At 45.0% G+C, this 16,355-nt stretch overlaps 1 protein-coding gene across 19 annotated transcripts in view; it reads right to left on the bottom strand.

Annotated features, from left to right (window-relative positions):
• LOC121002857 overlaps positions 1–11,094 on the bottom strand; it is a 133,638-nt gene extending 122,544 nt beyond the window's left edge. For all 19 annotated transcript variants that reach the window (XM_040434466.1, XM_040434472.1, XM_040434467.1 and 16 more), the window contains exons 1-2: positions 11,000–11,094; positions 9,756–9,812 (exon numbers count right to left, since the gene is read on the bottom strand). In XM_040434466.1, the coding sequence (XP_040290400.1) occupies positions 9,756–9,761 (6 nt within the window). In that variant the 5' untranslated portion in view covers positions 9,762–9,812; positions 11,000–11,094. The remainder of the gene's footprint in view (positions 1–9,755; positions 9,813–10,999) is intronic.
• Between the last annotated feature and the right edge of the window lie 5,261 nt (positions 11,095–16,355).

Here is a 16,355-nt window from a genome sequence, read left to right as displayed (position 1 = left end):
ACAGTACAGCTGTTACCCATAGCAACCGGAGATGGCCTGCTCTGTAATTAGAGGAAGCAGCCACCGTCTGTTCATAAGTCACAGTCTGGCAGATTGGCACTGTTCTGGGGGTGATGTGGCTGATGGGGTTATGACTTAAGAACAGACTGTGGCTGCTTCCTCTAATTACAGAGCAGGCCGTCTCCGGTTGCTATGGGTAACAGCTGTACTGTACTCCTGTCCTCATGACGCACGCTGCCTGCACATTAGGAGGCTGCTGCCCCATGGTTACTTGATAGGCCTTCAGGGCCTAATATGGTTGGTACTGTTCTGCCTGGGGGTAACATGCCTGGCCCATGTGATGGATGGCAAACCCCAGTGACCAGCGGCACAGAAACAGCAGCAAAAATGTAAGAGATTGTCCCAAGATCAACACTTATTTACCTATCCATACTAACCCAGAAAGGACTAGAACATGGTAACCAAGGTGGGGCCCCCAGCGATCATGTACGTGAAGGGGACATGTCTGTTTTAGTAAAAACTTGCATTTCCCATGCAATAACAATTCTGAAGAGTCAATTCTTGTGACTCTATATTATTCCATTCATCTATTATTCCTACTAGAACTTATGAACAAATTGTTAGTAGTCTGCAATAAAGGTCCAGCGGGGGGTTACCAGTTGACAGCACTGATTGAATAATATCATGCTGTGCAGTGACACCCTCATCTGGACCTTCACTGCAAACTGCTAGCAAGTCATTCATAACTAATAGCAGAAATAAGAGGATTGGTGCAACATAAGGTTATAAGAATAGATGCTCCAGGATTGTTATTATATTGGGGGGAGGGGGGGGGGTGCGCAAGTAGTTTCCGAAACAGACAAATCAGGAGAGGTGAGGGGTCCTCTTTAACGACAGATGATAAATATTGATCTTAGGACAAACCCTTTAAACCTCATAAAATCATTGCAACAGTGACCTCAGTGGTGCCGACCCCTCAGAGCAACAGTGACCTCAGTGGTGCCGACCCCTCAGAGCAACAGTGACCTCAGTGGTGCCGACCCCTCAGAGCAACAGTGACCTCAGTGGTGCCGACCCCTCAGAGCAACAGTGACCTCAGTGGTGCCGACACCTCAGAGCAACAGTGACCTCAGTGGTGCCGACCCCTCAGAGCAACAGTGACCTCAGTGGTGCCGACCCCTCAGAGCAACAGTGACCTCAGTGGTGCCGACCCCTCAGAGCAACAGTGACCTCAGTGGTGCCGACCCCTCAGAGCAACAGTGACCTCAGTGGTGCCGACCCCTCAGAGCAACAGTGACCTCAGTGGTGCCGACCCCTCAGAGCAACAGTGACCTCAGTGGTGCCGACCCCTCAGAGCAACAGTGACCTCAGTGGTGCCGACCCCTCAGAGCAACAGTGACCTCAGTGGTGCCGACCCCTCAGAGCAACAGTGACCTCAGTGGTGCCGACCCCTCAGAGCAACAGTGACCTAAGTTAAATTTCAAATTGTCTAAATTTGCCATTTATGCATGGAAGACAGTTCTAGAGTACTAGTAATGGTTTCCCTGCATAAATAGCAACCCCTTAATTTTATGTAGGCCTTTGTATTAACTATTTAAATTACTGTAACTTTCGTACTCCTCATCGGCTAAAAATACTCCTCAAAAATGGTAAGAGGAGTATTTTTACTCTTCCAGAAAAAAAATGTAGCGCGACCTCTGCTTGAGGGGTGTAGTTTCTTAGATAGGGTCACTTTTATGGAGTTTCTACTCTAGGGGTGCATCAGGGGGGCTTCAAATGGGACATGGTGTAAAAAAAAAAAAAACAGTCCAGCAAAACCTGCCTTCCAAAAACCGTATGGCATTCCTTTCCTTCTGCACCCTACCGTGTGCCCGTACAGCAGTTTACGACCACATATGGGGTGTTTCTGTAAACTACAGAATCAGGGCCATAAATATTGAGTTTGGTTTGGCTGTTAACCCTTGATTTGTAACTGGAAAAAAAAAAATTTTTTATGGAAAATCTGCCAAAAAAGTGAAATTTTTAAATTGTATCTCTATTTTCCATTAATTCTTGCGGAACACCTAAAGGGTTAACGACGTTTGTAAAATCAGTTTTGAATACCTTGAGGGGTGTAGTTTCTTAGATGGGGTCATTTTTGGGTGGTTTCTATTATGTAAGCCTCGCAAAGTGACTTCAGACCTGAACTGGTCCCTAAAAATTGGGTTTTTGAAAATTTCTGAAAAATTTCAAGATTTGCTTCTAAACTTCTAAGCCTTGTAACATCCCCAAAAAATAAAATATTCCCAAAATGATCCAAACATGAAGTAGACATATAAGGAATGTAAAGTAATAACTATTTTTGGAGGTATCACTATGTATTATAGAAGTAGAGAAATTGAAACTTGGAAATTTGCAATTTTTTAAAATTTTTTGGTAAATTTGGTATTTTTTTATAAATAAAAATTAATTTTTTTGACTTCGTTTTACCAGTGTCATGAAGTACAATATGTGACGAAAAAACTATCTCAGAATGGCCTGGATAAGTCAATGCGTTTTAAAGTTATCAGCACTTAAAGGGACTCTGGTCAGATTTGCCAAAAAATGGCCTGGTCCTTAAGGTGAAATAGGGCTGAGTCCTTAACCCCTTAAGGACACAGCCTTTTTACACCTTAGGACCAGGCCATTTTTTGCAAATCTGACCAGAGTCCCTTTAAGTGCTGATAACTTTAAATCGCTTTGACTTATCCAGGCCGTTCTGAGATTGTTTTTTCGTCACATATTGTACTTCATGACACTGGTAAAATGAAGTCAAAAAATTATTTTTTTTTGCACCAAAAAATACCTAATTTAACAAAAATTTGGAAAAATTTGAAAATTTCAAAGTTTCAGTTTCTCTACTTCTGTAATACATAGTAATACCCCCAAAAATTGTGATGACTTTACATTCCCCATATGTCTACTTCATGTTTGAATTGTTTTGGGAATGATATTTTATTTTTTGGGGATGTTATAAGGCTTAGAAGTTTAGAAGCAAATCTTGAAATTTTTCAGAAATTTACAAAAACTCCATTTTTAGGGACCAGTTCAGGTCTGAAGTCACTTTGCGAGGCTTACATAATAGAAACCACCCAAAAATGACACCATCTAAGAAACTACACCCCTCAAGGTATTCAAAACTGATTTTGCATACGTTGTTAACCCTTTAGGTGTTGCACAAGAGTTATTGGCAAATGGGAAGGAAATTTGAGAATTTCATTTTTTTGTCTAATTTTTCATTTTAACCCATTTTTTCCACTAACAAAGCAAGGGTTAACAGCCAAACAAGACTGTATCTTTATTGCCCTGACTCTGCCGTTTACAGAAACACCCCATATGTGGCCGTAAACTACTGTACGGCCACACAGCGGGGCGTAGAGTGAAAGGTGCGCCGTATGGTTTTTGGAAGGCTGATTTTTATGGACTGGTTTATTTACACCATGTCCCATTTGAAGCCCCCTGATGCACCCCTAGAGTAGAAACTCCCTAAAAGTGACCCCATCTAAGAAACTACACCCCTCAAGGTATTCAAAACGGATTTTACATACGTCGTTAACCCTTTAGGTGTTGCACAAGAGTTATTGGCAAATGGGGATGAAATTTGAAAATTTCATTTTTTTGCCTTATTTTCCATTTTAACCCATTTTTTCCACTAACAAAGCAAGGGTTAACAGCCAAACAAGACTGTATCTTTATTGCCCTGACTCTGCTGTTTACAGAAACACCCCATATGTGGCCGTAAACTACTGTACGGCCACACAGCGGGGCGTAGAGTGAAAGGTGCGCCGTTTGGTTTTTGGAGGGCTGATTTTTATGGACCGATTTATTTACACCGTGTCCTGTTTCAACCCCTCTGATGCACCCCTGGAGTAGAAACTCCCTAAAAGTGACCCCATTTTGGAAACTACGGGATAAGGTGGCATTTTTTTGGGGACTATTTTTTAGGGCAAATATGATTTTTGGTTGCTCTATATTACATTTTTGTGAGGCAAGGTTACCAAAAATTGAAATTCTGAAATTTCATCTCCATTTGCCATTAACTGTTGAGGAACACCTAAAGGGTTAATAAAGTTTGTATAATCAGTTTTGAATACCTTGAGGGGTGTAGTTTCTTAGATGGGGTCAGTTTTGGGGAGTTTTTACTCTAGAGTGCATCAGGGGGGCTTCAAAAGGGACATGGTGTCAATAAAAAAGGCCATCAAAATCGGCCTTCCAGAAACCATGTCGGTCCTTTCCTTTTGCGGCCTCCCTTTTACTGATACAGCAGTTTACGACCACAAATGTGGTGTTTCTGTAAACTGCAGTATTAGGGTAATAAATATTAAGTTTTGTTTGGTTGTTAACCCTTGTTTTGTTACCGTAAAAAAACGGATTGAAATAGAAAAGTGCCAAAAATAGCGGTTTTGGCACTTTTTTTTTTTTTTTTTTTAACCGTGTTAATCTGGGGGGTTAGGTAATGGGATATTTTTATAGAGGAGATTCTTACGGACGCGGCAATACCTAATAAGTCTACTTTTTTTTTTTACAATTATTTAGGTTTTAGACTATATTATCTTTTTTGATACAAATTATTTTTTGGGTATCTCTAAAGTCTAAGAGTCATTTTTAAAAAAAATTTTTTATCCAATTATCTCATGTGGGGGCTCATTTTTTGCGGGATGAGCGGACGGTTTTATTGGCACTAATTTGGGGGCTATATGACTTTTTGATCGCTTGCTATTGAACTTTTTATGTAAGGTGACAAAAAAAACTTTTTTTGCACCTTTTTTTTTTTTCCTTGACCGTGTTAATCTGGGGGGTTAGGTCATGGGGTAGTTTTATAGAGGAGATTATTACCGACGCGGCGATACCTAATATGTCTACTTTTAATATTTTTTAACATTCAGGTCTGAGAACCATTTTTTTTTATCCGATGTCAGTGCTAAATTGGGATATAAATTTAGTACTCCATGGAAGTGTGATACTCCCTGAAGCAACCGTCAATGCAGAGGCCCGGATGATCGGGGCACGTGTCGCACTGAGTAGTCGTGTCCTTCCGTATCCCCCTCCTGCGACACACTCTGCACTTTTTTTGGGTTCGTCCCTTCTTTCCAGTATGGGGGACCACACCTGGAAAGTGTTGGCCAGGGACGATCCGGGCACCTACAGTTCCCGAGGTACTCCGGCCTGCTCTTTCCCGGTCCGAAAAGATCAGGGCCTTGAGGACTGCCTCATAGAACTGGAGGAATGTCCCTGTGTTGCCAGCGCTTCGGGATAGTACAAAAGAGTTGTACATGGCAACCTGTACCAAGTAGACCGCAACTTTTTTGTACCATGCCCGGGTTTTGCGCATGGCATTATATGGCTTGAGGACTTGATCCGAGAGATCAACTCCTCCCATATACCGATTGTAGGCGACGATACAATCGGGCTTGAGGACCGTTGCCGCGGTACCTCGCACAGGGACAGGGGTGATGCCGTTACCATGAATTGTGGACAGCATAAGGACATCCCTCTTGTCCTTATACCTGACCAGCAACAGGTTTCCAGTGGTAAGGGCACGGGTCTCACCCCTGGGGATAGGTACCTGGAGGGGGTGGGCAGGGAGGCCGCGTTGATTTTTCCGCACGGTCCCACAAGCGGATGTGGATCTGGCGGCAAGGGACTGGAACAAGGGGATACTGGTATAAAAGTGATCCACGTAAAGGTGGTAACCCTTATCCAGCAGTGGGTACATAAGGTCCCACACAAGTTTCCCGGTAACACCCACAGTGGGGGGACATTCTGGGGGTTGAATCCGGGAATCTCGCCCCTCGTACACACGAAATTTGTGCTACTTTCACACTAGCGTTCTGCTGTCCGCTCGTGAGCTCCGTTTGAAGGGGCTCACGAGCGGAGCAGAACGCTTCCGTCCAGCCCTGATGCAGTCTGAATGGATGCTTGCAGTCTGCTTGCAGCGTTCGGGTGTCCGCCTGGCCGTGCGGAGGCGAGCGGATCCGTCCACACTTACAATGTAAGTCAATGGGGACGGATCCGCTTGAAGATGACACAATGTGGCTCAATCTTCAAGCGGATCCGTTCCCCATTGACTTTCAATGTAAAGTCTGAACGGATCCGCTCAGGCTACTTTCACACTTAGAAAATTTTCTACGTTTTAATGCAGACGGATCCGTTCTGAACGGATGCGAACGTCTGCATTATCGGAGCGGATCAGTCTGATGAAACATCAGACGGATCCGCTCCGAACGCTAGTGTGAAAGTAGCCTAAGGGTACCCCTGAGGTACTCTCACAAATTTTGTATAGCTTCACGCCATACCTCGCCCGCTTGGAGGGCACATACTGGCGGAAAATGAGTCTCCCCTTGAACGCAATGAGAGACTCATCAACCGCGACCTCCCTTCCAGGTACATAGGCCTCCATGAATTTGGCCCCAAAGTGATCGATGACCGGCCGTATCTTATACAGACGGTCATTGCAGGATCACCTCGGGGGGGGACATGCTGCAATATCGGAATAATGCAGACATTTCGGATGGCCTCAAACCGGGAGCGTGTCATGGCTCTACTGTAAAGTGGGGCCTGGTATAGGACGTCCCCACTCCAGTACAGCCTGACACTGGGTTTTTGACCAGGCCCATATGCAGCACGAGGCCCCAAAATATCCTCATTTCGGCTGCACTGACCGGCGTCCCAGCCACCGTGCCTGGCCAAAAAGGAGCCCGGGTGTTGAGCGACGAACTGTTGGGCGTACAGATTCGTCTGCTCCACCATCAGATTTACCAGTGGGTCACTGAAAAAATGACAAAAAAAGTCATATTCAGTGTAGCCCACTGTGGAAATCTGGATTCCTGATTGGCCTACAAAATCAGGAATCACGGGTCCGTATCGCTCTGGGCTACACCAGACAAGTTCACCGGCAGGGGGCTCCGGTGGATTTAACTGGTGGGCCGGGAAACCAGTACGAGCCCCAGAGCTGCTCGTACTAGTGTGGGCCCACAGGTTCCCTAACATGGCGGTCCCCTTGCTCCGCCTGGCGGCGTCTCCGCAGCCTTGGGTGGCTCATTATCATCGCTAGATGATGAGGAGGATGCGGATGACAACAGGAATGTGGGGTCATCCTCATCCTCACTGGGACTCTCGAGTCGGAGGCAAGCTGGGGCGTATGCCTCCTCGGCCGAGAACGTCCGGCGGGCCATTAGGTGAGTGTGTGTCTGCGTGTATATGTGCGTGTGTGTAACTCTTTATTTTGTGTGCGTTGGTGTGGGGGCACGGGTGTTCGCGGACTTAACCCTAATACTAACAGAAAAAAAAAAAATAAACTAACTAAAGAAAGGGCAAAAAAAGTGGGGAAAAAAAATTCAAAACCGCTGATCAACTTCGAACGGTTGATCAGCGGTGGGGTGTGCGATGCGCCAACAGTGGCCGGACACTAAGTGCCGGCCACAGTCAGCGTACACAAAAAAAAAATAAAAAAAATGCACCCCAAAAAAGGTGGGGGGGGCAGGGGGTGGGGGCAAGTGGCAGCACCCCTGGGGGGTCTAGGGTCACACAGCTGTGCTGTGGACCCCAGACACCCTAACTTAGGGTGATGCAATCAAAGTTTAGAAAAGTTCAGAAACTAACTTTCCCTTTTTTTTCCCTGCCTAAACCAAACTTTCCCTGTGCTGTCCCTATGTACCTGATGGGGGGTCCTGGGGGGCACAGATCGGGTCCTGGGGGTGCCTGGCAGCGATTGCAGACCACACGTGCAGGCAGCTCCTCTCTCCTCCGGAACACAAAAGGAGGAGGAGAGGAGCGCCTGCCTCTTTTGAATCTGCCGCCGGACCGCTACAGACCAATCAGAAAGCGATCCTGAGTGGTGATGTCACCATCACCACTCAGGATCGCTGGATGGTGATTGGTGGGGTGAAATCACACCACCATCACCATCCTGTTCCGGGTTATCGGGTCTTCAGAGACCCGAACAACCCGGAAACGCAGAAAACCGCAGGTCTGAATTGACCTGCGGTTTTCTGCGATCGCATACATGGGGGGGTCACCCGGACCCCCGGCGCATTTGCCCCAGTGCCTGCTCAATGATTTGAGCAGGCACAGGGTTCCGATCACCGCCCGCAGCGCGGCGGTGATCGAAAATACACAGGGCGTACAGGTACGCCCTGTGTCCTTAAGTACCAGGGCACAAGGGCGTACCTGTACGCCCTATGTCCTTAAGAGGTTAAGGGGTTAAGCAGACTGTGACTGTCTATTGTTCTGACTTAGATGAAGATCAGATCACATTTTATGACCAATTTGTGCAGAAATCCATATAATTCCAAAGGGTTCACATACCTTTTCTTGCAACTGTATATATACATTACATATCTATTTAATAATCTAACACTATTACCAACATATCACTGCTTGAAAAAGGTTCCAGTGTGCGAACCGAAACGTTGCTGTTTGGTGAATAAATTACACAAGGAAGTGCCGTGGATTCTCTTGAAGATAGACAGATAGAGAGCGCTATTAGATAAATAATGGAGCCAATGTGGGCGAAAAAAAAACAAATCACTGAACACACCCTTTTTGTAGCGCTTCCCTCCTGTAAGTACGAGCCGGAGGAGATACTGCACATGCGCAGTGCATGTTTGTACGGAGCCGGAGCAGAGATACCGGCGCAAGCGGCACTGTAACTGGTGCATACTGCGCCTGCGTGGGGGAAGAAGACGGGGGCGGCGCTTCCACTTGCAGGAGGGTGTGACGTCATTAGTGACGATCCTGTCTCCTGCTCAAGACAGGAAGAAAAGTCGGACTTTGGCCGGAACCAGAGAAAAGCCATCTGGAGGACCATGTGAATGGGAGCCAGATTTCAAGAACGGCTGCACTCTTGGAACCAATAATCTTTCCTCCACATGTTAGCTTTGGATAGCCAAAAAAAGGTTAAGCCCGGAGAACCCCTTTAAAGGGCTTCTGTCACTCCACTAAACTCATCTTTTTTTTTGTCTCCTTAAAATCCTTATGCTGCGATTTCTCAATATATAGGGCTATTACCCAGTTTGGTTCAGTAGTTATATAAAAAAAACCTGACTTTTATAATATGCAAATTACCTCTCTAGCAGCAGGTAGGGCGGCTACCTGCTGCTAGCAGCCTCATCCTCCTTTCATAATGACGCCCCCTCCTCATGTTGATTGACAGGACCAGCCAATGCGCTCGTCCTCTGACTGGCCCTGTCTGCGTTTAAAATCTCGCGCCGGTCTTCAGTTGGCGCAGGCGCACTGAGTGGAGGACGCTCGCTCGGCCGCCCCATCCTCAGTGCGCCTGCGCCGGGTGTACATGTGACGTCATCGGCTCAGGCGCACTGAGGATGGAGCGGCCGAGCGTCCTCCCCTCAGTGCGCCTGCGCCAACTGAAGACCGGCGCGAGATTTAAAACGCAGACAGGGCCAATCAGAGGACGAGCGCATTGGCTGGTCCTGTCAATCAACATGAGGAGGGGGCGTCATTATGAAAGGAGGATGCAGCTGCTAGCAGCAAGTAGCCGCCCTACCTGCTGCTAGAGAGGTAATTTGCATATTATAAAAGTCAGTTTTTTTATATAACTACTCAACCAAACTGGGTAATAGCCCCTATATATTGAGAAATCGCAGCATAAGGATTTTAAGGAGACAAAAAAAATATATGAGTTTAGTGGAGTGACAGAAGCCCTTTAAGCCTTCCAAAATATAATATCTCATCCCAGACATTCTACAGGTTCAAAAGACATCACACATTTTCCAAACCTGCATTTTCTCAGTTGTAGTTTAAGGAACAAAACATCGATCACCAGCTGTAGACTTCTGTGGAGAAAAACAAACATTTAGTTAAAATATGCATAGTAAGATAAGTCTCAAGGCCACAATAAAATTACTATTCTGAACATCTAGCGGTTTCTTAGTTTTCTAGTAAGGGCTCATGCACAGAAGTGCCTTTTCATGTGTAAGTGGTATCTGTGTTTAAAACTGACAGCACCCACAGTGAAAACATTAAAGGGGTTTCTGGTTTTCAGTATTGGATAGGTCATCAGTATCAGATTGGCAGCGAGTCGACTCTCCGCCAATCAGCTGTTTAATGAGAAAGTGGCGCTCATACGATGCCATCGACACTGCAGACGTGAGCAGTTGTAGTAATGGAAGGAGGAGCCTGTAATTAGACTGCTCACCAACGTAATGTCAATTGTGAACAGTGAAGGGAATGCAGGGCTTATGCAAAGTGCTGCGGTCTCTTCAAACAGCTGATCAGCGGGGGTAATGGGAGTCGAACCCCCACCAAACTGATATTGATGACCTATCCTGAGGATACATCTATATTGAGAACCGGACAACCCCTTTAAAGTCGTACAGGGACATTTATCAAATGCTTTTAATCTCGATTATGGCGTAAAACAAATAATAAATTATAGCGCAAGCTGTAATCACGGTTTTTCACGTCTTGACACTTTTCAAAAGAGGATGTGTCTACATGGCATGGTCTCCTGCAGCCCAATAGGTTTGCTATCATTTACAAAGATAGTTCACATCTACACTAGCTCATCACCGGTGTAGATTGGAATTTCTGGTACATGGACTGCCTGGAGACGCGCCAAATGTATTCAGGGGCGTCACTGGCCTAGGAAGAGGCTACGGCACTCATAAGAGGTAACTGGCGGGGGTGCCTGGGGTATGATTCCACCAATCACATACTGATGACCTATCCTGAAACATGAAAAACCCCTTTAATGGCATTTACAGCAAGGAAGGCACATTTTGCTTAGATAACTTGATACAATGGGTCCATATACCCTGGAGTACATGAACAACGGAGACAGAACTGCCTGAAAGGTAAAATGTCCAATGATAGCATATGAGGTGGGAGTGTATACCGACAACACGAAGTGCCCCTCCAGGCTCGAGCACTGCACTACATACCAGCCTGCACTGGGAGTGGACTCGTCTTACTGTAATCAACGCCACCATAACACACACATACAGTTTATAATCAACGCTACCTGCACTACACTGCCTCCGTCCAGCGAAACCATCCGGAAATGACTATGACGTCACTTCCGCACCGAGCCACACCAATCTCCTGCTGTCTGAACCTGTGACGTCACAAGGTCCTTACGGCGCATGGGATTTAGACGCCACCCTTCTGTTATCCAAGAAACGTCTAGAAGAAGTAAGCAACGACGTGATTGGCGGTTGGCCGATGACGCGCCAAAGACGCGCGATTACACAGAGACTAGAGGGAGCACGCGCTCCAGTGTGTTCACCTGCATGTGGTCTCTGCGGAAATGACGGCGCAATGTCTGGCAGTTGCTAAACTTCAGAGAGGGTTTATATTCCATGGCCTCAGAGTCGAGAAACACATAAAATGGCGGTGTACCTGACTGGCGCTCCCCACTCCTGAGCACTGTTGGTCAATCATCTCAGTTGCTGCTAGGAGCAATAAGCAGAGGTGAAAAGAGAGACAGGAGGCCGCGCCTCGTGTGTGTGGCTGTATGGCAGTATATATAAGAAGTGCTTACATTAATAGCGTGTTATTATTGTTCTGATGAAGAGGGGTGTGCGCCCTCGAAACGCGTTCACTAAAGAATAAAAGTTTACTTCTCTTTTTTAACAATACTATGCGGAACATTGCCTCCTGTTTTCAGCGCCACCACAAAAGGTTCGAAAAAACTGCTATTTTTTATCTTCTAAAAAATAAGCAGGGGTGGACATGGGGACCAATTATGTGTCCCCTCAGTGGTATGACTCCCCATACGTGGTTCTTGAAGGCCATCTGAGCAGCTAGCAGGGGGGACACATGGTGTTACAGTAAGATTAATTTTAACCTCTTCCTGACACAGCGATTTTCTGGTACGTTTTCGTTTTCCGCTTCCTACCTTCCTGGAGCCATAACCGTTTTTTTTCTTCATTCACATAGCCGTACAAGGGCTTGTTTTATGTGGGGCAAGTTGTTCTTTCTAATGCCACCGTTTAACCACTTCAGCCCCCCTAGCTTAAACCCCCTTAATGACCAGACCACTTTTTACAATTCTTCACTACACTACTTTCACGGTTTATTGCTCGGCTCCTACAACTTACCACCCAAATTAATTTTTACCTTCTTTTCTTCTCACTAATACAGCTTTCATTTGGTGGTATTTCATTGCTTCTGACATTTTTCCTTTTTTTGATAATCGAAATTGACCAACATTTTTGCAAAAAAATTTCATTTTTTCACTTTCTGTTGTAAAATTTTTCAAATAAAACTACAGTTTCTATATAAATTCCTCAAAATTTATTGTTCTACATGTCCTTTGATAAAAAAATGCAATAAGTGTATATTTATGGTTTGCGCAAAAGTTATAGCGTTTACAAACTATGGTTCAAAAATGTGAATTTCCGCATTTTGAAGCAGCTCTGACTTTCTGAGCACCTGTCATGTTTCCTGAGGTTCTACCATGCCCAGACAGTAGAAACACCCACACAAATGGACCCCCATTTCGGAAAGTAGACACCCTAAGGTATTCGCTGATGGGAATAGTGAGTTCATGGAAGTTTTTATTTTTTGTCACAAGTAGCAGAAAAGTATATATATATTTTTTTTCTGTTCAAAGTCTCATATTCCACTAACTTGTGACAAAAATACAATTTTACATGAACTCGCCATGCCCCTCACGAAATACCTTGGGGTGTCTTCTTTCCAAAATGGGGTCACTTCTGGGGTATTTATACTGCCCTGGCATTTTAGGGGACCTAAAGCGTGAGAAGTAGTTTGGAATCCAAATGCGTAAAAATGCCCTGTGAAATAAGGAAATTTGAATTTGGGCCCCTTTGGCGCACCTAGGCTGCAAAAAAAGTGTCACACATGTGGTATCGTCGTACTCAGGAGAAGTAGGGCAATGTGTTTTGGGGTGTCTTTTTACATATACCCATGCTGGGTGAGAGAAATATCTCTCTAAAAGACAACTTTTTCCCCATTTTTTTATACAAAGTTGGCATTTGACCGAAATATTTATCTCACCCAGCATGGGTATATGTAAAATGACACCCCAAAACACATTGCCCAACTTCTCCTGAGTATAGCGATACCACATGTGTGACACTTTTTCGCAGCCTAGGTGCGCAAAGGGGCCCAAATTCCAATGAGTATCTTTCCGATTTCACAGGGCATTTTCTACGCATTTGGATTCCAAACTACTTCTCACGCTTTAGGGCCCCTAAAATGCCAGGGCAGTATAAATACCCCACAAGTGACCCCATTTTGGAAAGAAGACACCCCAAGGTATTCCGTGAGGGGCATGGCGAGTTCCTAGAATATATATTTTTTTGGCACAAGTTAGCGGATAATGCTTATTTTTTTTTTTCTTACAAAGTCTCATATTCCACTAACTTGTGACAAAAAATAAAATTTTACATGAACTCGCCATGCCCCTCACGAAATACCTTGGGGTGTCTTCTTTCCAAAATGGGTTCACTTGTGGGGTATTTTATACTGCCCTGGCATTTTAGGGGACCTAAAGCGTGAGAAGTAGTTTGGAATCCAAATGCGTAAAAAATGCCCTGTGAAATCGGAAAGATACTCATTGGAATTTGGGCCCCTTTGCGCACCTAGGCTGCAAAAAAGTGTCACACATGTGGTATCACCGTACTCAGGAGAAGTAGGGAAATGTGTTTTGGGGTGTATTTTTACATATACCCATGCTAGGTGAGATAAATATCTCTGTAAAAGACAACTTTTCCCATTTTTTTTATACAAAGTTGTCATTTTACAGATATTTCTCTCACCCAGCATGGGTATATGTAAAAATACACCCCAAAACGCATTGCCCTACTTCTCCTGAGTACGGCAATACCACATGTGTGACACTTTTTTGCAGCCTAGGTGCGCAAAGGGGCCCAAATTCCAATGAGTACCTTTTAGGAGGGCATTTTTAGACATTTGGATTCCAGACTTCTTCTCACACTTTAGGGCCCCTAAAATGCCAGGGCAGTATAAATACCCCACATGTGACCCCATTTGGAAAGAAAGCACCCCAAGGTATTCCGTGAGGGGCATGGCGAGTTCATAGAAGATTTTTTTTTTTGGCACAAGTTAGCGGAAATTGTTTTTTGTTTGTTTATTCTCACAAAGTCTCCCTTTCCGCTAACTTGGGACAAAAAGTTCAATCTTTCATGGACTCAATATGCCCCTCAGCGAATACCTTGGGGTGTCTTCTTCCAAAATGGGGTCATTTGTGGGGTGTTTGTACTGCCCTGGCATTTGAGGGTCTCCACAATCATTACATGTATGGCCAGCATTAGGAGTTTCTGCTATTCTCCTTATATTGATATCCATACGGGTAATGAGATATTTTTTTTCCATTCAGCCTCTGGGCTGAAAGAAAAAATGAACGCCACAGATTTCTTCATTCGCATCGATCAATGTGGATGAAAAAATCTCTGCCAAAAAAAAAAAAGGAGGGGAAAGGCGTCTGCCAGGACATAGGAGCTCCGCCCAACATCCAAACCCACTTAGCCCGTATGCCCTGGCAAACCCGATTTCTCCATTCACATCAATCGATGTGGATGAATAAATCATTGCCGGAATTTTTTTATTTATTTTTTTATATACAAAGTGTTTGCCAAAGCATATGAACACCACCTCCCCCTCAGCTCATAAGCCTCGGCAAACGTATCTTTTACTGCAGAGTGTGAAATCTCGTCTTGCAGCGCCACATACAACCGACTTTTGTGTAATCTGACAGCAGCGCAATGCTTCTGTCAGAATGCACATCAGTGCTGCAGCTAGTTGATCGGTTGGTCCACCTGGAAGGTAAAACAAAAAAAACAGGCCGCAACGCAATCAATTTATTAACTTTAACTTTATTATACATTTGAAACAGAACATTAACTTTTATAAACTTTATTGAACTTCTGGAACATTAACGTTTTTGCTTACCTGTGATTTTTAATTTTTTCTTTTTTTATATTACCTTTATAGGACAAACCTCTCCTTCCCCATGGACAATGTGCAAAAGCGCAAATCGCCCAGAGATGTGGCGAAGTACATTATGCACTTTGTCCCAGGTGAAAGGAGAGGTTTGCAGCAGCTGTGAGTGAAGGGCCCTAAGACCCCTGTGTGCCTGTCCTGTGTCACGCAATCCCTATACTAAGTGTACCTGTGTGTGGTACTTCCGGAAACACTCCCCTAAGCATAGGGCAGGGTGGTCAGGGCAGTCAGAACAGAAATAGCGGGTGTCACGCCTTTTTCCACTCCTGCTACAGACACAACATCTTTTTCGGGGTGGCGGTTGGTTTGAGGTACCAGCAACGACATTGGGGAAATGTCGCTAGTGTAGATGGCTCACTACACTGGTGGATGGGGCACGGAACCTCCTGGATACAGGAGGTTCTCGATGATCTCTTCCTGAAATTTGAGGAAGGATCTTGTTCTCCCAGTCTTACTGTAGAAAACAAAACTATTGTACATTGCCAATTGAATTAGGTATACAGACACCTTTTTTTTTTAAACTCGTTTTATTAAAGATGTTTATCACAAGCATGATGCACACAGGACATTGCGTCAACCCACGCAGGGGTCAAACGTTTGAAAAGCAAGTTAGACAGAGTTACATTGGACAGGGTTGCAAATATGCCATGAGCCCCAGGCGGGGGGTAATGAATTGTAAGATGAACAGTCAGCACATAGTACAGCATCAGGCACAATAGCGCATATTACAATGAGAAACCGCATTTGACATTATAATTTTCCTTGGGGCTGAGGAGGAGGGTCACTGAGGACCATCACCTGTCTCATAAATGTGCGAAGAGTGTAAAGTGATCGGAGAGGCACACCAGTCACCCCACACTCTATCGAATTTTTATGGGAACCCTCTGTGCCTGTAGACAACCTTCTCCATAGAGACTGCGTGGTTCACCAGGGGAGATCCACTGTCCCTTAGAGGGAGGGAAGTCACCCATCCACCTCAAGGCAATTGCCTTTCTGGCAAGGAATAAAGTTTCAATTATAAAGATTCTATGGTAATGGGACCATGACTCCTCATCCACAACCCCCAGTATACACAACTTGGGGCAGAGAGGTAGTTCCTCTGGGACCATGGTAGTGAGGACTGCCAGCACTGTGATCCAGAATTGGCGAATGATTTCGCAATCCCAAATCATATGCCAGAAGTTTGCTCCCTCTATATTACATCGATGACACCTATTGTGAGCAAGTCTCCCATCTTTTGAAGTATAGTGGGAGTAAGGTAGCTGCGATGAAGAATGAAAAGTTGAATCAATTTGTTATTTATGGAGGGTGATACGTTGGTCGGAACTGCCAAAGCCTCCTCCAGTCTTCAGGAGATAGAGAAGGAATCAGCTGCCTCCATTTATCCT

The sequence above is a fragment of the Bufo bufo genome, chromosome 5 (genome assembly GCF_905171765.1).
Source record: "Bufo bufo chromosome 5, aBufBuf1.1, whole genome shotgun sequence".
Taxonomy (NCBI): Eukaryota; Metazoa; Chordata; class Amphibia; order Anura; family Bufonidae; genus Bufo; species Bufo bufo.
The sequence above is the reverse complement of the archived record's forward strand: the minus strand, read 5'-3'. Positions and strand labels throughout refer to the sequence as shown.